This window comes from Octopus bimaculoides, chromosome 21 (assembly GCF_046866305.1).
Source record: "Octopus bimaculoides isolate indiv1 chromosome 21, ASM4686630v1, whole genome shotgun sequence".
Lineage (NCBI taxonomy): Eukaryota > Metazoa > Mollusca > Cephalopoda > Octopoda > Octopodidae > Octopus > Octopus bimaculoides.
The window spans coordinates 30,990,941-31,014,491 of record NC_142948.1 but is presented as its reverse complement, the minus strand read 5'-3'; the positions used below and the strand labels follow the sequence as shown (position 1 = coordinate 31,014,491).

Below are 23,551 nucleotides of genomic sequence, written 5' to 3'. Positions count from 1 at the left end.
CCCCATCTAAATATAGCTATTATTAAGCATTTGTTTCTGTGAATGTATTGTTATATCTTTCAATGGGAAATAGTTTCATTTACTTGGATTAAATATCTATAAAGAGACACGTTTTGTCTGTGTACTGTTTAACAAATATCTGGGTGGGTTTTGTCTTTATCTTTCTTTCGGTATGTACAGACATGTCCCATATTATTGTAACTCTGTCATCTTTTGGACAATTGCTTGTTGTATGTGCTTCGGCGACACGTTTTCTGGGTCAGTTATACGGTACTGGGAAAGAGTTCAGTTCAGATGACAGTGTCCGTAGCTATCATCTCTGTTCTACTTGTTTATACAGTGAGATGGGACGGGGGGAGTGAGAGACTTGATAAGAATAGCTAACTTGAGGTTACGATGTGCAGTATATTGTAACCCCCATTATCTATAGTCGTTGTTGGTGATTCTGGTGTGAGTGGAGGGAGAAGAGAATGTTTTGAGGGGGGCTTTGTATAGTGGTTAGTGGCATAGCGGTGTGGAAATCTTCAGTTTCTGCATATGATTACGGTGACGATGATGATTTTACGATAATACGACCATGATGATTACGGCTCATCATGATCATTACCACTACCACTACCACTCCCGTCGCCGCCGCTACTACTACTACTACTACTACAATTTCCGCTGTTTATTTAGGTCTGTCTTTCAACAGCTCATCTCCTCCCTTGAGAACTGCAGTACAGGTTCAAGCAAAAATCCAAGACTGGGTTTTGGTAACTACAAATCCTGCCAGACACTTTCAGTTCTTGACCAGTCGGCGATGCGCCAGGTATTACGTAAAGCCTTGCAAACTATTAAGGATCAAGGCGACGACAAACATCAGCTAAATATTGTGTTCTGGAGAACTATGGACAACTTTCAGAAACCCAGGAGGCGTTGCCTTTTGGGGATAAACTAAACACGAATAACAAATTGCACGCAATGTTACAAAACCATTCTACGCGAATCCTTCTAATGTCGGGGCATTGCTAATATTAAAGCTTTGTTGAACAGCTGCTTTCATGGCTAGGGTGAACCCACATATTAACAGAGGGTTGCCCACTGAACTACTTTATTCATGAAGGCCAAAAGTTTTTCCTTAGCCCGGCAGCTGTTCAGGAAAGAAGTTGTGTGATGGACAAGATTGAGGGGATTGATGAAAGCGCTTTTAATTTTCGGTTAATCCTTCATGAAGTCCCTCAAGTTCCACCTAGAGTGGAAGGAATAACATGTGATGTTGCCCTCCAGTTGCTGAAAAGTAGGTGTGAATGGTTTGTTCCAAATTAGATATTATTGAGAATTGTACAAAACAAATTGAATATTTTGTGTATTGTAGAAATATAGCTATATATTTTTAACAACTAAATCTTAGATGGACCCCAAAGGTCATGCAAACCCTGGTTGAAACCCTCTGGTTTAGAGATACATTATTGTCAGTTTTAATTGATACTTGGATTAGTAGGATCCCTTCCATACTCTTGACGACAACCTGTCTGATTAGCGTTAATCTGCCCCGGTTCGTGTGTTGTGTGCGCTCGCGTGTGTGTGTATTCGTGTGTATGTATGTAGATTGGCATATCCCAGAGTATGGTCTCTTTATCACTCTTTGAAAACATCTATAATAATAGTTAGTCATTCTACTGTATGAAAGCCCCAATTCGGACATTCCTGAAGATGTATTTTATCTTAAGATTACGCACGCAGAGATATTTAAACTATTCAACCAAAGATTACGTGGCGAGTTGATTTCTTAGCCCCCTCTTATTTGCATTTACGTAATGTATTTTGTTTCATTGCATAATTGTGGTGACCCGTGGTGTGAAGACTTGCATTCAAGAATCCTTCAGTTTCAGTTTTGACTCCTGGTTTTGTCCCTTTACAATAACGGCTTCAATCCCATACCCTCAATATAACTTGGTGAGAGGATTGGTTTCTGCACATCTGATCTCCGTTTTTTTTATGGCTTAGTCATAAGAAGAAGGGCCAAGGTTCATATTCTTTTTCACAGGACCTCTGACAATAGCGGCGCGGTCAGGAGTGGGAGAAGAAACTACAAATTCTAGGTGGTTGCTTTTCTTTTATACTTCAGAACAACCAGCCAGCTGTCACCATCTCACTATTTCGCTTCTTGGGTACTACAATGTTCATTGTATTCATATTCAGTTAAGACGGCGTAATATAGAGGCCCGTTGATGTTAGCGTTAGGAAACAGTGCATCGACGTATCAAATAGTTCGTACAACTGATATTTTTGTCTGAATGATTGGCACAGAGTGGATTCAAATAAAGATCGCTAAGTGGCATCTAACGTTCACTTAGCGATATTAAACTAGGTGACTGATGACAAATTATCACCTACGAACACATTCGGGACATCCGACTCTAACAACGTCACTCAAAAGACTTGGTTCTACTAGAAGCTATGGTGGAATGCACTGGTCAAAGGCGCCGCGTAGTAGGAACGAACGCAAAACCTTGTTGGCACGAAGCGAAAATCTTATTCACACGTTCATTATTATTGGTCAAATAAATATAAGGCGGCGAGCTTGGCAGAATCGTTACCATGCCGGGTGAAATGCTTAGCGGCATTTCGTCTGTCTTTACATTCTGACTTCAAATTCTGCCGAGGTCGACTTTGGTTTTCCTCCTTTAGAGGTCGATAAAATAAGTACCAGTCGAGCACTGGTGCAATTGACTTACTTCCTTCCCAAAATTGCTGGCATTGTGCCAAAATTTGAAGCCATTATTACTGGCCAAATATTTACGTGACTTAACTTGAAGTGTTATAAATAAGGTAAAATATCTGAACCGTGACAGTAATTTAATCTGGGCCGATTAGTATAAACAAAAGCCCATTTTATAAAACATCGATCATCAAACATCAATTATGAAACATCATTCTTTGAAGAAACAGTTATCTTTATTCAGATTAGTTTCCTTCCTTAACGTGTCTCAGCTGATTTAACTTGTCTAAAATGGATTAACGTGCACCGGCTGTCCCAGGTCAACCAACTAGGACAACTTAAACTAGATGTGGCATTTTAATACATTTGAGACAGGTTAAACCAGCTGGAATACGTTGAACCAGATGAGACAGGTTAAACCAGCTGGAATACGTTGAACCAGATGAGACAGGTTAAACCAGCTGGAATACGTTGAACCAGATGAGACAGGTTAAACCAGCTGGAATACGTTGAACCCGCTGAGACACGTTAAGTCAGTTTGGACACGTTAGACCAGATGGGAAGCATTAAACCAGACAGGACACGTTAAACCAGCTAGATCACGCTAACCCTGGTGAGCTGCGTAAAATTTGCCAGAGCGCAATAACACTGTTGGGAGAATTTAACAAAGCTGGGATGCGATAACCCAGTTGGTCTAAGATAAACTAGCTGTGGCAAGTTAACTTCATTGGAACACTTCAATCTAGTTGGGTTACGTTAATACAGCTGGGTCACTTTACCCATTTGAGTCATAATAATCCAGTCATTTTAATTATTTGTCTTGTAGAGCTGGTAAACAATAGTGTTATTGGTTAAAGGATTTTAACGAGCCATCAACTGGTTCCCTCTATTTACAATGGTCAGTCAAACAAAAACTTCTTCCCATATGTGGGGAATAAATGCCACAACATACTTTTTGCCAAAGGTTTACCACTATGCAATTTAGATATCACATTAACATTCTAAAAAAGTAAAAAGTGTATTTGATTTTAATCCAATGTTTTCAACATCTAAAATAACATCTGTAAGGTTCAATATACTGCTAAGGAAAAATATGTAAGGAGTTAGCTAGCAGTATTATCTTGCAAAGCAAGAGGAAATACCTCTGCTTGTTTCAGGGTTCTTTAACTGTCGTTCACAGGAATATAACTGTTTGTTTTGTGTCGGTTTTTTCTTACTTATTTTTAAATATATCCACTGGCCAGATTAGTTTGAAGTTTATTACACAGACAGACTCGAAAATACATTAACATGTCCCTGTTTCTCTTCCTTTTTCCTCTTTTACAATTTATTTGCAAATATCCGGTCAGCTTCTCCGACACAACCTCTTTGTTTTTCCTTCTAAATTTTTTTTGGTAATACACTTTTTTAATGTTTTCCTTTAATCTTTTTTACACTGACAAGAATGGTAATACATAACTATTTTAATTATTATTATTATTATTATTGATATTTTTTTTTCTTGCACGTTTGTATTGCCATTTGAAACGGTCGTATGTGGAAATTAAATTCTATAGATTTATCTATATAAGATTTCATCTTATAAATGCTTATGACGAACTTTTTACTATATATATATATATATATATATATATATATATATGTGTGTTTATATGTGTGTGTGTGTGTGTGTGTGTGTGTGTGTGTGTGTGTATGTATATATATACATGTATATATATATGTATATATCTATAATATACAGAGAAGCAGAAAAACAGACAGATAGATAGATAGATAGATAGATAGATAGACGGACATTTAAATATGCAATTTTTACTGCCATAAACATCATTTGCTTTTTATACTACAGATTACGTCATCTCACTGATGTGAATGACCAACAGCAAAGCACTATTGAGACTCTCAATGATGACATCTCTCGACGTGTTGCTGACTGCGAAATGCTGAGAAGGAAGGTTCAAGAACTCGAGAAACAACTCGCTGACTGGAAAGCTAGACACGGCAATTTGGAAGGTCAACTTCATCAAGTTAGATTGGTAAGATATAATTTAACTTATTAGAACCTGAATAGCCGTGGCTGTGTGTTAAGAAGCTTGCTTCCTAATCACCTACTTCTGGGTTCAGTCCCACTACGTGGAACCTTGGACAATTTTCTTCTACTGTTCTACTGTTGCCTCGGCCGTCCGAAGCCTTGTGACGGGGTTTGGTAGACCGAAACTAAAAAGTCCGTCGTATGTGTGTGTGTGTGTATGTTTGACCTCCATCACTGCTTGACAACCAGTGTTTGTGTTTTTGCGTCCATGTGATATAGCAGTTCGACATAAGTGATCGATAGAATAAGTACCAGGCTTTAAAAAAAATAAGTACGTGCGTCGATTCATTCGACTAAAATATCTTCAAGGGGGTGCTCCAGCATGACCGTAGTCTAATGACTGAAACAAATAAAACAACAACCCTCGTTTATAACAATTATTTGATCCCAAAAGAACATCGTAGTTGATGAGACTAGATGAGGGAAAGCGGCTTTGTTCTCAGACCCCAGGTTGCACTGAGCAACGTGGATGGTCGCTGGTGCGTGCTTTCCCTGTCCAATCAGAATCTTTGACTGATCGCCGACCCGTGTCAATTCACGATAAGCGTATTACGGTTCGGTACGAACGGAAATTATTATACTAAACCAATGAGGAATAGACAAGTTATAAAAGAGAACAGATATACCTCCTTTCCGGAAGTCATTGCTGTTGTTTGGCGAACAAGACCGAATAGTTAAAGGATTTTTTTCCTTATCAGCGTTTGGGACATCGAAAGGATAAAAGGGAAAGTTGACCTTGGCGGAATTTGAACTCAGAACGTAACGGCAGACGAAAAACCGCTGAGCATTTCGCTCGGCGTGCTAAAGTTTCTGCCAGCTTACCACCTTAGAATATTTAAATATCGTCTTAAATATACACTAAACTTTTAATTTACGTGTTAATTAATAATTGCAAAGTTGTTACAAGTTCAAATATGCTTGAGGTATATTCGAACCCGTAAGGAAACCGTTCTCTGCATTCTCTCATGGATAAAATTTCTTGCTGTGAACAATTTTTTTTTTTTTAACCCAAATCGGTTTGCAGCGCACCCTAACAAACTGTGAGATGTATTCACTCCGAAATACGTGCATCCCACAGTCGGGTTTAGGGAGGACTGTGGGCTGAGTCGATGTGTTTACATCTTTTTGTCTACAGCAAGAGATTTTCTTCATGACAAAATACAATGAATTGCTTTCGAGTATGCCTCAGGCATATTTGAACTGCTAACAAATGTAGATTGAAACGCATCACTGCTTAAGCCTGTCACCCTTTATGCAAATTAATAACGTCTTGGGGGTGTGGTTAAAAAAGTTTCGCTCTACAACCATGTGATTCTGAGTTTAATCCTTCTCAACGACATCACGAGATTTTTTAGTCGTTGTGTATGTATGTATGTATGTATGTATGTATGTATGTGTGTGTGTGTATGTATGTATGTATGTATGTACGTAAGTAAGTATGTATGTATATATGTATGAATGAATGTATATATGTATGAATGTATTTACGTATGCATGTATGTATGTATGAATGAATGTGTGTATGTATGTATGCATGTATGTGTGTATGTATGTATGTATGTATGTATGTATGTATGAATGAATGTATATATGTATGAATGTATGCATGCTTGCAAACATATATGTATGTATGTATGCATGTACGTATGTATGTGTGTATGTATATATATATTCATGAATGTATGCATGCATACATATATACATGCATGTATCTATGCATGCAAACATGCATACATGTATGTATGGATGCAAACATGTTTGGTCTTGCGACTAAGTTAACATGACGGGATTTAAGAAGGTATTTAAACAGAGAGAGAAAATTATATAGACAGAGAACGAAAGAAACAGTTCGAGAGAGAAAAGGTGACAGGCTGCTTGGCAATAAAATAATACAGATGTAACCATTTCAATGATACTTCTATGTCGTTAACTTTCGATTATAGTTACAGTCCACACTTTGTTTTGTTATATTTTAAACCCCGTTGCACATCTGGTGGACATATTTAATATTTATCGATTGTCAGGCACTTGCATGCTTTTCACGTCTATTTAATGCAAACTTTTAATTCTGAATTCAACTCAAAATGCACCAAAACTCTCCGATTATGTTGAGATTCGATGGTTTTTTTGGGGGGTGGGGGTTAATCCAAGTGTCCTACTTCCTTTTTATGGACTAAGTTCCCATTATGAATAATATTAGCCATGTCAATCAGTGCACTATCGTTCTGGAATACTGCATAACCATCAGAGAACAATATTTGTGTCATACGATAGCCATGATCAGCCAAAATACTCAGATAATCTTCGACGTTATGTCGGCCATGATGAACAACTAAGGTGCCAAGAAAATTCCGTGATATGGCTGCCCAAATCATCGCAGATCCATCTCAGTGATTCATGGTATCGATCAAATAATCAGGGTTGAAGGCTTTTTCGAGTTGTCTCCAGTCATAAACTCACTCGAAGTGGATATAAAGAGTAAATCAGAGAACTTGACCATCAAGTGGTCAGAAAACTTGTAATAAGTCTATACAACATTTTTACGCTTACGAATGCTGATAGAACACAGGAGAGGTTCATTAATTGCATCTTGTCCAGTTTTGTGGAGCTCACAACGAATGGTTTTGGTTGATACAGATTTGACAACAAAATGGTTTAACTCTTCTGTCACTCTTTCATTTGTCTGGATTTCGGAAACACACTGGCCTCGTAACGCAAAGGAAACCAGTACAAATAGCCTGTATTCGTAATTCAATGCCCACTTTTGTCACATATCATGTGTATATGATTCTGCCAGATGTTTGCGTAAAGTATGAGTGTGCCTATGAAAAACTCAGCCACTTACACTATATAAACCAATGAATTAGTAGTTCCATTGGTCGGTCAAAGAGCAGATAGACTCATCACCGAATATGATGGAAGATCCATACATATTAATGCTTATACAGTTCTTAAACTAAAAACTAAAATGAAAATTCTATTTTTATTTACAGGACTTGCAAGAGGAAACTGCCCAACGCATGGCTGAAACCAATCGTGCTCATTCATTGGAAGATGAACTGAACTTCCTCAGAGAGGTCTCTGAAGCTGTAAGTATCTATCTATCTATCTATCTATCTATCTATCTACTTGTCTGTTTGTCTGTCTGTCTGTCTGTCTCTCTCTCTCTCTCTCTCTCTCTCTCTCTCTCTCTCTCTCTCTCTCTCTCTCTCTTATATATATATATATATATATATATATATATATATATATATGTAGAGGGAATATATATCCAGTATCAGGAGTTGATATGGCTGCGTGTGTATTATTACAAGAGTTCATATACAGATGAAGAATGAATTCAAGAACTATATATTTACTACATAAAAAAATATTTTATTTACAGGTCGATGATGATACATAACCAAAATGTAGAATCTAGTTGAATGAAGCAATCTATGCAAGAAAGTTCAGAGATAGGAAATATAGAAATAACAGCTAAGTGGTGGCTTTCAATCATGTAGCGTAGAGAAATAGACGGACATAGCAATGACTTGAATGTCTCTAAGCCTAAGCGACTAAGAAGCGAAGAGCAGGGTTAGCAAGCTGTTTTATTAATGGAACGCTAGACATTCTAGCAACTTCCAAGAGAAACGCTTCTTGAATAATTAAGAACGACGTCTCATGGCACAGATGCTTCGAGAAACTTAGAAAGGGAGGTCACTCTATGATCTTTCTTGCAAGAGAGATCATTCAACTATTTAGCTGTACATATATGTATGTATACATGCATATGCTCATATATCATTTGTATTATATATATATATATATATATAAGTACTAGTCAAGTACACTGGAACTTGATTGGTACTTTAATTTATTCAAGTAAAGTACTTAATTGTTACTTAGCAGTTTCTCACCCTATCTGCCTTCCATCTAGGTGTAGAAACTCCCATTTCGCAGCTGTTAACGATTCTATTGTTGTTAAGGTTGTTGCTGTTACTTTGATATTGATGATACTGTTGTCACCGTTGTTGTTGCTGCTGCTGCTGCTACTCTTGTTCTTATTGTGGTTACTGTTGTGCCACTGCTCCTGCTGTGTTTTTTTTGGGGGGGGGGGTTGTGTGTATTTTTTAACCGATATATCATCTTGCTTTTCTACATGTTTCTGTATAGGAAATCAAAGAGTATCGAGCCCTTCTCTCCAAGGACAATAGCATTCCTGACATGCGAGAATACTGGACTACGGAACTCGGCAACTGCCTGAAAGAAATCCGCCAAGAATTTGAAGGTCAACTGGAGGGAATGTCTGCTGCCATGGAGGCTAGGTACCAATCCGAGGTAAGTCGTCTTCATTCCACCTTATTTCCATTCTGTTCTCTGCTGCCCAAAAGGTCCGCCTTAGACGGTTTCAGTATAAGTTTTTGCACTCGTAACATGTAGCTAAACAATCTCAACACTATCTACGAAGGATTGCTGAAAAGTTACTGGCTTTAAGATCATCACAAAAAGCCTGGCTGGTGGCCTAACCTTCCGAGTTCTTTTACAGGGCTTAGAAAAACTGAAGGACCGCCTCAATAAGTGTGTGAATCTGAGAGGGGAATATGTTGAATAAAATCATAGTTATCTGATCCTCTTGTATTTTCTTTCACCCAAAGCGAGGAATTTCAACACTTCTTCGTAGTCTATTGCTTACTTTATAACACACTGCTATAGACAACTTATTGATTAACCTCAGGTCATCCATATTTATTGGCAAAACTAGAAATGGTCTTTATTGACAAATACTAGTTCGTGACGTGGCTGACAGAAAACTGGTTGTGGCTTCCATTGATAAAAATCAACAATGATTTTCTTTCAATGACAAAACCTAGCACTGACGTTCACTGAGGGAGAAAATGATTTAATAAAGTGCGCAAATTTTAAGATTTTAAACTTGTCAATTTAAGCAAAGACCTTTAGTTGTATGGAGGAAGAATATGTTGAAATACTGTTTAGTATTATATTTTGAAATATTTGTTTGTGTATTTATTTCAGATGAATGAAATGCGTTTGGGTGCATCGAAAGGAAACGCTGAATCAGCACATATGAGCGACGAGAACAAAAGACTTCGTTCTCAGAAGAATGATCTGGAGGCCAAACTTCTCGACTGCCAGGCTCAGGTAAGATATATTTATGTGTGTGTGTGTCTATGGACATGTACGCATGTGTATATGTGTATATATATGTGTGTGTATGTATGTATGTATGTATGTATATATATATATATGTATATATATATATATATATATGTATATATATATATATATATATATATATATATATATATATATATATATATATATATATATATATATATATATACATACATACATATATATATATATATATATATATATATATATATAGTTACATACATACATACATATATATATATATATATATATATATATATATATATATATATATATATATATATATTTACATACATGTATGGATATGTATGAGAGCGTACCCAAAAATAACCAAAAACGTCCTCTGGGGGACAAACCAGTTGTAGTTCAGGCTTCCGCCGCTAGAAGCTACTTGATGCGACTCTCAAGCATCAGTCTGACAACTGACGTCATCAACTGTGGTCGTACTGTCACGTGGAATGTCTTTATTTTGCAGCGCTTCTCCCGTGTTCGTCGATTTTTGCGATGGCCGAAACAGTTGTCCTGCTTCAAACTGCTTACAAGGACACTGCCATGAGCAAAACACAAGGTTATGAGTGGTTTCCACGCTCTCGTATCTATATACAAGGCTGGTTGCTGACAGATTTTTCTGCTCTGTAAGGGATATTATCCCATATATATACTGTTATATCAGTATTTTTTACGCGTTGCAAAAATATATCTTTCTACTTGTACCACAATATATATATAATACATATATATATATATATATATATATATATATATATATATATATACACACAAATTAGTCAAGGTGTTACACCTTTCAAATCACATCTTGTGCAATGATATGTTTGCGTATGTGTGTGTGTGTATGTGTGTGTGTGTGTGTGTGTGTGTATGAATGCGTACACGTATAGAATTATATATATAAAGTTAAATTTTCTCATAAAGTATATTTTTAAGTATATTTCACAATATATGGACTGGACTGTATTAAGAAGAGCTCATTGCGAGCTAAATCGAAGGATGTGTGTATGTGTGAGTGTATTTAACAGCTTTTTTCTCTTTAATTTTCTCTGTCATTTGTACTCTGTGTAAGCTTGATCCGTTAATATATAAATATCTATTTATTTATACATAAATATTCACCTTTTGAAAATCTCGTCTTTCTTTTCTTTCTCGTTGAATGTATATATATTGTATATCAACCCCAAGCTGTTGTATTTCATTTGTTTATCCGCATAATTGCCTCTATAATATATATGTATATATATGTGTATATACATATATTTATTTATCTATATATTTATTCATGATTTTGCTCTTTATAGATCGCCCAACTAACATCTCAACTGAGAGCATTACAGAGCGAATTTCAATCAGTTTCTGCGGATTTGGAAAGCGAGAAAAGCGAACACAGAGCCGACGTTGAGAGACTCAATGCCGAGCTTGAAGCGATGATCAAAGAACTCCGAGATCTGATGGATGCCAAACTGTCTTTGGAACTCGAGATTGCTGCTTATCGTAAACTGCTGGAAGGAGAAGAAAACAGGTTAATACTGGTTTAAAATTAGGGAACCATTCATTATTTATACAACACTCCTGCTGCTTACAGGAAGGGAAATATACAGTAATAAAAGCTAGAAGGCCTGATTTTGTAGGCAAAGGGAATAGAAAGTGCAAGGTAACTCACTTTACAGTCTCAAATGATGAGAAAGTCGATATGACAGGTATAGAGAAGATAGCAAAGTACCAGGACCGGGTGAAATGTATCCCAGTAGTTATAGGTGCATTAGAAACTATCCCTAAAGATTTGAACAGATGGATAGAAGAAATAGGCATAAAACCAAGCTTTGTGTAATTCAAGAAAACACTATTATTAGGAACTGCTAGGATACTGAGGGAGGTTCTTGGCATCTAATATTACTTGTTGTAGCCCGATGCTAGGGATTTTCTTTTGCTGATCCAAGAAAGTTTAGAAGTTAAAGTCAGTCACAACGGCATTTGAATTCGAGACATAAAGAATATTGATTATTGATAGAGCTACAAAGGCCAACCACTTGACATGACGAAACGGTCTGTTATAGAAATTCCTTCCTTTCTAAATGCTTGGACTGGTAGTTATTTTATTGATCCAAGAAGGCGTGAAATTCAGTGTTAATCTCGAGAGGATTTGAATTCAGAATGTAAAAGGGACAAAACTCAATACAAACAGGTATTGATTCCAAATATTATTACAAGGCCAACAATTTCGGGGGAGGGGCAAGTCTATGATACCGAGCCAGGGCTCAGCTTATACTTATTTTATCGACCTCGAAAGGATAAAAGACAAAGTCGAACTTAATGGATTCTGAGCTCAAAACGTAAAGACGGACGAAATACCGTTCAGTACATAATCAACTCATCCCCTTCCCCCAAATGGCTGCCTTTTGTGGCAAAATTTGAAATTATTATTATTATTATTATTATTATTATTATTATTATTATTATTATTATTATTATTATTATTATTATTATCATCATTATTGAGGCGGCGAGCTGGCAGAAACGTTAGCACGCCGGGCGAAATGCTTAGCGGTATTTCGTTTGCCGTTAGGTTTTGAGTTCGAATTCCGCCGAGGTTGACTTTGCTTTTCATCCTTTCGAGTCGATAAAATTAGTCCCAGTTACTTCCTGGGGATCGATGTAATCGACTTAATCCCTTGCCCCCAAATTTGAGACCCTGTGCTTCCAGTAGAAAGGATAATAATAATAATAATAATAATAATTATTATTATTAAGGCGGCGAGCTGGCAGAATCATTAGGGCGTTGGATGAAATGCTTAACAGTATTTCGTCCGTCGCTACATTCTGAGTTCAAATTCCGCCGAGGTTGACTTTGCCTTCGTCCTCTAGGGATCGATAAATTAAGTACCAGTGAAACACTGGGGTAGATGTAATAGACTCATCTCCTCCCCCAAAATGGCTGCCCTTGTGGAAAAATTCTAAACCATTATTATTATTATTATTATTAGTAGTAGTAGTAGTAGTAGTAGTCAGAAATCTTTACTTTTTAAAGAAATCAAAATTATTCTAAATGGACTTTATAAAAGTCTGAGATGGGTGCTAAAACTGCAATAGCTGAGATTCCGTTTTGAGTGATGTTAATAAATATCTAAATATAAAACCATAAATATTTTAATAAAAAAAAACTGTTTTTAAATTTAAGAATGACGTTAACAGTTCGTATATTGATATTTCATTCTTGATTAGTTTATAATCCTTTCAATTTCTCGCCCCTCTAAATTTTGCCTCTTTACAGACTTAGTCTTGGCAGTGTGGTTCAGTCAATTGGCGGTTATCAGAGTCATTCGGAAGAGGCATTAGCTAATGCTCTGCAACAAAGGGCTTCTTCAGGTTTCCACACACCTGAAACTGGTAAGTCAACTTTTTCATATTCCTTTCAAAATGTTTATACTAATCTCTCTTTGGCAATTTGAGGATAGAATTGAAACAAAAGAGCTGCAATGGAAGCCCTTATCTTATTGCTTTATTTAAAAGTTTAGTATTGCAGGAGGTGAGGCGTGTTCTATCAATTTTGTAACCTCTTCCAATTTAGTGGCATTGATGAGGCGATGCTCAACATGAATAGCTTTACATCAATATCTACAGAGAATATGTAAACAGGAAAAAAGTTGGGTTGGTGCATGTGTTAAATATTAACAGCAATGAACTATATCGTGAATAAATATAGTTGCATTAAGCCATATCACACTTTAGACGAGGAGGGAAGGATTCAACGCGCATGCGCGCACATGCGCACACTGAAATATACACATAGGATGTGTGTACATGCACACATTAGTGCATAAAATGCATTATGATACATCGACATTCTTAGTGTATTGAATTTTTTTTATAATAGCGAATATCTCAACAACTTGGTTCAGTAACCAATAATATACACTTAAGTATGTATTCGTATGCACTTTATTTATACATATATAAATAATATATGACTCACTGCCCATAAGATGATCTGAACTGGTCAGAGCAAATTAATTAATTAATCGTTACTTATACAACACTCCTGCTTCTTACAAGAAGGAAATACATTAGTACATTGTTTTGTATTGTAAAAAAAGGTTCTGACATCTCACTAAATATCTCCATTAAACCTTAAATATTCGTATAATGCCTTTCAAATAACACAAGAGATTCTAAATCACATGAGCAAAAAAAAAAAACTTGTCCTACCAGCTGTAACATTATAAGCATAGAAACGAAAACACGAGAGACTCGACCAAAATTGGGAGATTACGTGGAACATTTCAGCTCAAAGAGTCTTGTAGACAGAATAAGTTGATGTTCATAATTTGTTTTTTGACAGGATAATTTTCAATAAGGAATTTTTCATTTTGAACGACGTACGAGCAAGAAATGACGTTAGCAAAAACAACCCTTCTCTCCTCTACAGACACGGCTGCAGAATCAAGAACAAATAAATAACTTAGTTCTCTCCACTATTCATCATAAGTGTAGAGGCAAAGAGAAACATAACCAGATAATTTGTATCCCCAGTACAATTCTATTTCTCAGCTATGCATGAAAACCACAAGTTTTTCAACGGAAGTAACTTTAAAGAAAGCTATTCTTGACTGGAGAGCATAGATTACCAGATCTCGTACTATAGTTTTAGCCGCTTACCTAGACATTTCCCACTTTAACAACCACCTTGTAAATTCGGAAAGCTCAATAAATTACCCAAGCAATGATAATTAAAACGACTACTAACAACTTCAGATAGTTTTGAAAAGAACTATACGCTATTCACATCAGAAATAAATCTACCCCGTTATTTTAAGTCACTTGTAGAACCCACAGATCTTAAGCTAGCGCCATAAAATAGCCAGCCATATTGCCAATGATGCTGAATAGAAGGTCGGAGATACTATCTCTCTGCTTCCAACGAAGGCTCTAGAGAGACTTCTGGATTTGCATAAGCTGCAATACCCAGATCGACCGTGGTAGTCGCCCCTGACTCTTACATATCATAAAGAGAGTATTCTCCCTTATCGATTAGTAGATCCAGTGAGTAGCATTAACAACAGAATCTGTTAGGTGCAAGTCAGCTTATCAGATGACCACCTCCAACCAATGAGAATCGACTTAATGATGTATTCATTCATCCTCAAGTTACGTGATCGAACAGCATGTGGTATGAAACTCTGAGTAACAACAGAGTAAATAACCAAGTGGCTCCTAGAATAAACTCTTGATTAGTATTTCTCAACCAATTTCTTCAGTACTATCCTTCGATTCTCAAAATAAATTAAAATATGTGTACTTCACTACGAACGGAGAAAGTTAGGTCATAAAACATTTATTTCTAAAATAAGTTTTAATTAAAACTTTAGTAGAAGTTTTATACGCTTGTTACTTCTTACTTACACCCCATTTCGAAGTAACCCCCCATACCAACATAATATTGTTATGCTCTACTTCTGTGAGGTGTTTCCCACTTTGAGAAATACTGCTTTAGATTTGCATTGAGTACTCATTTCTCGTAATTTTCTAAAACGTATATTTGTATGTATGTGCATACGTCTTTTTGTTTTGTTTCTTTTGCTAGTTAATTTTATTGTACGTTGATGTGGTTTCTAAAGGGGAAAATGCACATTAACTAGAATTTGGATGACAAAAAAGATAAGCGTCACAAAGGGTAAGATAACTTGTCAGTAATTGTCATAAGTCTTCACAAGTTAAAAGCCACCGTGTATGTATGTATGTACGAGGTGGCATCAAAACGTTCCTGGATTAGTTCTGTAGCACGCCAAGAGATGGCAGGACATGGTTGAGTGCGTAGTGAGAGCTAGCAATGCTAGCAAACTAGAGCGAATCGCAGAAGGCCCTTGACTCGCTTACGGAAAACGACTTCTATGCTGAATTCCCAAAATGGCAGGAACGCTGAGACCAGTGTTTTGCTGCGCGAGGTGACTATGTCGAAGATGATAAGTTATTTTTTATTAAACATAACTAGTCCCGGAACTTTTTGATACCATATATGTATGTACGCATGCTGTATGTATCGATGTATGTATAATTTCATGCATGTGTGTATGTGTGTGTATATATATACGTGTATATGTACATGCATGGATACACAAACCTAAAAGTTTTTATATATTCTATTGTTACCAGGTAAAATCACCATCAACCGAACTGCTAGCGGAACCGTTTCGATCGCAGAAGTAGAGCCAAACGGAAAATACGTTCAAATAACAGAAAGCTCAAAGGTGGGAAGGGTAAGATTAGGAATGCATTGCTGTGCACGCAGTAACTGCTTTTTGTGTGTAATCTTCAACTCCGTGTATAACACACCCTTTGGTATTGTCACGCTTTTGTTCTTTTAACAATTCTAACACCCACCTTTCTTTCTTCTACGTTTTTCTTTCACATCTTAGATCTGTTTAAGACACACACAATGAAACGCATGCACACGCATACAAGCACACACATTTATGAAGACAAGCTTCAGGAGGAGCACTCAATACAAGACATAAAGTTAATAAGAGCAAAGCAATTAAAACTATTAGCTAAACCATTATTACTTCGTTATTATGGCCACGCGTGTTTGTGTATGTGTGTGTGTGCGTATGTGTGCATGTGTGTGCGCGCGCGCGTGTGTGCATACGTGTGTGTATACATACATATGTATTGTGGAGGCACAATGGCCCAGAGATTAGGGTAGTGGACCCGCGGTCGTAGTATCACGGTTTCGATTCCCAGATCGGGCGTTGTGAGTGTTTATTGAGCGAAAAACACCTAAAGCTCCACGAGGCTCCAGCAGGGGTTGGTGGTGACCCTTGCTGTACTCTTTCATTGCAACTATCTCTGACTCTTACTTCCTGTTTCTGTTGTGCCTGTATTTCAAAGGGGTCAGCCTTGTCACACTGTGTCATGTTCAATCTCCCCGAGAACTACGTTAAGAGTACACGTATCTATGGAGTGCTCAGTCACTTGCACGTTAATTTCACGAACAGGCTGTTCCGTTGATTGAATCAACTGGAATTCTCGTCGTCGTAACTGACGGAGTGCCTCATATGCATTCTGGACACGGTAATTTATACAAAAATACTGAAGCCCTTAGATTAAGTAATATGTGTGAGTGTATGTGTATGTATGTATACACACACTCACACACATATATGCATAAATACAGATATATATACATACACAAACGCACAAACACACACACACACATATATATGTATACACACACATATGTATTATATATGTATACATGTATATTTACATATATATTTATTTATACATTTTATATATATACTAGCAATGCACCCCGGCATTACCCGGGTGTTATGACCTACAGCCATGTTATATATATATATATATATATATATATATATATATAAACATGTATATATATCTACATATATATATCTATATATACATGTATATATATATATATATATATATATATATATATATATATATATATATATATATATATATATATATATATATATATATATATATATATATATATATATATATATATATGCATATATATAGATAGATATATAGATATACATACATATATATATATATATATATATATATATATATATATATATATATATATGCGTATATATTGTATATATGATTGTATGTATGTATGTATATATGCATATATATCTATATATTTATATGTACTTATGTATGCATGTATATATATATATATATATATATATATATATATATATATATATATATATATATATATATATATATACATATACATATACGTTTTAAATATTACCCAAAACATCCATTCCATATTTTAAGGCGTAGGCAACAATCATAATTTTACGAAAAATTTATTTTCCCCTTACACATTTTATAGACCACTTTAATGTAATTTACACTTTTTGAACGAACTATAACCTGTTTAGTACAATTTGCGTATTGTTTACCTATGAATGATAATAGGTGTCGTAGTAACGTGAGATATACCTTACCATTTACAGTTTAGCGTGCGGTCTACCTGAGCATTTACACTTTTGTGTTAAACCAAACCTTAACTCGAAACCTGATCCTAAACCCTAAGCTTAAACCTAAATCATAACCTAACCCTAAATCCTAAACGCTAACCCAGACGAGTTCATTTCCCAGCGTAGGCTAATAATACTAACGTAGACGGCACGCTAAATTAGTATTTGAATATATCTCTATATGTGAATTGTCCCTCTCTTCTCTCTCCCCATTCTCTCGCTTTCTCTCCCTCTCTCTCTCTTTTTATGTATATATATATATATATATATATATATATATATATATAATGAACCCTCTCGTCGTTAGATGGTCCGGCATTCTTTGCCGAACAACCTCACACAGGATTTGTTTATAGTGATTGGCCGGTGAGCTAGCAGAATCTTTACAGCGCTGGACTAAATGCTAAGCGGCATTTCGTTCGTTTTTGCGCTCTAAATTCAAATTTCTCTGAGGTCGACTTTGCCTTTCATCCATCCATTCAGGAATGATAAAATAAGTACCAGTTGAACACTGGGGTCGATGTAATAGTAATCGACTTAACCCATTTCCCAAACTTGTTGGCCCTGCGCTAAAATTTGAAATTATTATAAAAATCCATATGCCTCATGTGACTTACGTGTGTCACTGATCGACGGTTTCAGTTTATTAATGAAGATTGCCTTTCTAGATCTCCAACTTGTCTATGTTACGCTCTGTTGTCTTCGATGTTCACCCTAAATACCTGAATCGTGGCGTTTTAGTTGCTTTTCGAATGATGTGTGCCAGCACGTGTTCCTTGATGGTGTTACCTTTTTTATTTCCATTTTGCCAAATGGCTCCACAGAGAAACATGAATAATTGAAAGTACACATACACACAGATATATATATATATATATATATATATATATATATATATATATATATATATATATATATATATATATATATATATATATATACATATATATATATATATATATATAAAGAATCACACATGCACAGACACACACACACACACACACACACACACTATTTAAATAAATCGTGTTTCTGTGCGACCATTTCGTGAAATACAAATCAGTGATACTAACTACACTGGATCTCTTAGATCCCTTACTTATATCCTTTACTCATATTATATCTATCTATCTATCTATCTATCTATATACAGATACATATATATATATATATATATACATATATATATACACGCTTATATATACATATATGTTCATATATATATATATGTATAAGTAGATAGGTAGATAGATAGATATAGCTATTGATATATGGATATATATATGTATATATATATATATATATATATATATATATATACATACATATACATATGCATATATATATATATATATATATATATATATATATATATATATATATATATATACATATATGTATTCATATATATGATATTTGCACATATATACTTGCATGTATTTATCGATTTATCTCCCTCTGTCTTTCTCTTTATCTATCTATCTATCTATCTATCTATCTATCTATATATATATATATATATATATATATATATATATATATATATATATATATATATGTATATATATATATATATATATATATATATATATATATATATATATATATTTGCATGTATGTATGCATATATAATGTACACACACACGTATCTGTTGTCATGTATGAATGCATGTATGCATGTATTTATGTGTGTTTATTCGTGTACATGAAAAGATCCGTTGGTAAGCGTCTATAATATCATAGTCGTTGGAGACTGGGTTTTTTTTATTTGTTGCTGTTGTTGTTCTCTCATATTCTATTATTTTTTTCTCGACACACACAGCCATCAACCAACCTTAAAAACTGGAAGTTGGTCCGTACATTTGATGACGGTCGAGCAACTGTCACCCATGTCTTCAAAGACAACAACGTGTTTGCCACAGAAAAAGAAGTAAAGGTAAGTCCACGAGCCATATTATTTTGTTATAACATATATACAATATATATATACTCTTTTACTCTTTTACTTGTTTCAGTCATTTGACTGCGGCCATGCTGGAGCACCGCCTTTAGTCGAGCAAATCGACCCCGGGACTCATTCTTTGTAAGCCTAGTACTTATTCTATCGGTCGCTTTTGCCGAACTGCTAAGTGATGGGGACATAAACACACCAGCATCGGTTGTCAAGCAATGCTAGGGGGACAAACACAGACACACAAACACACACACACACATATATATATACATATATACGACGGGCTTCTTTCAGTTTCCGTCTACCAAATCCACTCACAAGGCTTTGGTCGGCCCGAGACTATAGTAGAAGACACTTGCCCAAGATGTCACGCAGTGGGACTTAACCCAGAACCATGTGGTTGGTAAGCAAGCTACTTACCACACATCCACTCCTGCGCCTATATATATATATATATATAATATATACAATAGCTATTGTTATTGTTATTGTTTGTTTTTTTCAATTTCAGATCTGGGGTTCAAAATATGGTAATACTAAGGACGGAGTTATTTCTTCCTCTGTTATTGAATGGGGCCCACTGAACGTTGCATCTCGGATCACGTTGAGAGACGAAAACGACAGGGTAATGTATAATAATACACAAATACATACACATACATGTATATATATATATGTGTGCATCTATGTATGTGTGTACAAGTATGTATGCATGTATGCTGTTTGAATATACATATATGTATGTATGTATGTATGTATGTATGTATGTATGTATGTGTGTATGCCAATTGGCAAAGTTGTGCACGGAAAAGAATGCCAGGCAGCATTCCTTCAGACTCGCTGTATCCAGTCCTTTGCTTTTTTCTTTCTTTTAGGGTCGACAATCAAATGCCATTACTTATCCTTCTCTCTCTCTCTCTCTCTCTCCCTTCCTCTTTCTCTCTCTCTCTCTTTCATTCTTTCTCTCTCTCTTTCTTTCTTTCTTTCTCTCTCAGTAGTATACTTGTGAGTCAAAGGTGAAGCCTTGTCACATTATACGTTAACAGTACAAGCACATACGTGTCTGTGGGATACTCGGCCATTTATTCGTTAATTTTATCAGTAAGGATCTAGCCTTTTCCACAACTGAATGCTTGTTATCTGAACCAACGAAGAACCAGCCTAAAAACCACGTGGCTTACTGTTTTGAGTGTTTGACTCCTGGCCCTTAGGTCGTGTGTTCAATTCTCGGACTTCGCTTTGAGTCATCAATAAAGCCATTTTGTTTCCAGTGACTTCTGTCGACTCAGATGAAACTTGAGTATTAGTAATAACTAGTTAGCTCACTCCTTTCATCAAGTGTACAGTGTAGCACGCGTCAAGTGTCGATGTGTTTTGCTCGCTCAAGAACACAACGCACCACGTGGTCTGGAAATTGAAACACGATCTCGCGATCGTGAGTACAACACCATGCACCCACTAGGCCATGTGCCCTCATATAATAATAATAATGATAATAATAATAATAATAATAATAATAATAATAATAATAATAATAATAATAATAATAATAATAATAATAATAATAACAATAATAATATGTATCAATAACATTCTTTCATTTTATCTTTTCAGGAAAGAGCCTTGCTCCACGTCAAATACTCTGGCTAAGACTCTTGTTTTGATAGAGGAAGTCCTGGCCAAGAAGACCTTTTGTCTCTATCTCAACTTCCAGAAGATTAATTATTTTATTGCAAAGAGTTTCTTATATAATATCTTCAGTTGAGGGATAATATAATTCTTTACTTTGTTGTTTTCTTTATTTCTCCTTTTTTTATTACAATTTTACACCATTCTCTAAAGAATGACATAATTTAGAAAAGAAAAATGCTCTATTCAGTCCTCAACACAGCATATTTTATGGCTAAGCTACATTAATATTAAATACTCTCAACTGCTTTCGCTTGTTATTTCATATATTCCCAAAATACAAATGGTTGTTGGGCTAGGGATCTAGACAATTTCGTAGATAACGCAACTAATTTTCGGTCGGTGTGGGTCCTAGGTGCCTACATTGTGACTGATTCAACATATTTCCATCCGTATATTTAAAAACACTTATCGTTTGATAAAACTTGTATTGAAGGTAAGACAGAAAATCAAATTTTGGAAAAGGTTCTTTATATTACATACAAAAGGAAAAAAAATCAAAATGCATCTGAAACATTATTGGGAAGATGGGATTAGGTTTTCCAGAAGATTAGTGTGCCTTATCTTTCTTAACCTTAGAGCGGCAGATTGACAATGGCAGCGGGATGGCAGAATTAGTAGGGCGTCGGACAAAATGCTTTACAGTTTTTAATTACGTCCCTTTATATTCTGAGTTCAAATTCCACCCAGGTCAACTTTGTCTTTCATCTTTCTGTGGTCTTTTTCAAATAAAGTACCAGTCAAGTACTGGCGTCGATTTCATCGACTGTTCCTCCCGTCTCAAATTTGTAGCCCTGTGCCTTACATAGAAACTAACATCTCTTTTCTCTTCAAACAATACGTGTTGTATTGTTTTTTTACTTTTCTAGGTTCTTCTAGCTGAATTGTAAGGAACAAAAATAAAATGGCAATAAAACTGTTTTCAGTATATATATAAATATCTTTCTTTCTCTCTGTCTTTTTCATTCACTCTCTCTCTCTCTATATATATATTTATCTATCCATCTATCTATCTATCTATCTATCTATCTCAGTTCCTATCTTTTTCTAAGTACGTGTGTGAGAGAGAGATAGGGAATGAGAGTTTATATTTTGTTTACATTTTGCATCTGTGGGGCGGTGATATATAACGGATAAAACCAACCTATGACTTTCTCTGATAGAAGTATAACAATCAAATCTCTTTCCAGTTATGCCCTACCATCTTAAAAAAGAAAGGTCATATAGAAAAATGCAGTTTTTGATATATATATATAAAAAGAAGGCAGGATGATCACGATTGGAATGCTTTCCATATTTGTGACCTGTACCTAAAAACTACAGCAATTTCATTTAACACACTCACTTTTCGTTCTTTCTTTCTTTCTTTTTGTTGTCTCCCTTCAGAAGGAGTCATACTGAAATCATAATCTTCCAAATTAATCTTTCTGGGACATCATGAACCACCAAAACTTTATAATGGCCTTTGTGGCTCACTTAATATAAGCAGACGATAAATGAGTTGCAAGAATCGGAGGAAACTAGTGATAGTCTGAGTCGCCATATTGGGAATGCAATCAGTCAATTAATCGTGAAAAATAGTTTGTTTTCACAAAAATTCAGATACATTGGATAATATAATCCTATTTCCTCGATACAGGAAGAGAAGCTGTACGAATCATGGCTAGAATATCTAACTTGAAACAAAACAACACCAGTACAAAATAGTATAAGATATATTGGATATTAACATTTCTAATGTTACAAAATATCAAAGGTAAATTTATCATGAAGAGTTCCAATGCAGGAATTACCAGAGCAGCGGGTTGGTAGAATCATTTGAGCGTAAGGCAAATTGCTATACAATATTTTTTCTAGTTTTACAAGGTGGCAAGCTGGCGGAATCGTTGGCACGCCTGACAAAA

At 35.4% G+C, this 23,551-nt stretch overlaps 1 protein-coding gene across 2 annotated transcripts in view; it reads left to right on the top strand.

Annotated features, from left to right (window-relative positions):
* The window catches only part of LOC106873802 (60 kDa neurofilament protein), a 34,114-nt gene extending 11,525 nt beyond the window's left edge, over nucleotides 1–22,589 (top strand). Inside the window, exons 2-11 of one of the 2 annotated variants that reach the window (XM_089339015.1) lie at nucleotides 4,554–4,740; nucleotides 7,790–7,885; nucleotides 8,952–9,116; nucleotides 9,813–9,938; nucleotides 11,285–11,505; nucleotides 13,255–13,370; nucleotides 16,134–16,228; nucleotides 19,827–19,940; nucleotides 20,470–20,583; nucleotides 21,573–22,589. In XM_089339015.1, the coding sequence (XP_089195141.1) occupies nucleotides 4,554–4,740; nucleotides 7,790–7,885; nucleotides 8,952–9,116; nucleotides 9,813–9,938; nucleotides 11,285–11,505; nucleotides 13,255–13,370; nucleotides 16,134–16,228; nucleotides 19,827–19,940; nucleotides 20,470–20,583; nucleotides 21,573–21,608 (1,270 nt within the window). In that variant the 3' untranslated portion in view covers nucleotides 21,609–22,589. Of the gene's footprint in view, nucleotides 1–4,553; nucleotides 4,741–7,789; nucleotides 7,886–8,951; nucleotides 9,117–9,812; nucleotides 9,939–11,284; nucleotides 11,506–13,254; nucleotides 13,371–16,133; nucleotides 16,238–19,826; nucleotides 19,941–20,469; nucleotides 20,584–21,572 lie in introns of both variants that reach the window. The other variant, XM_089339014.1, reaches the window with a different exon arrangement.
* Nucleotides 22,590–23,551: the final 962 nt, after the last annotated feature.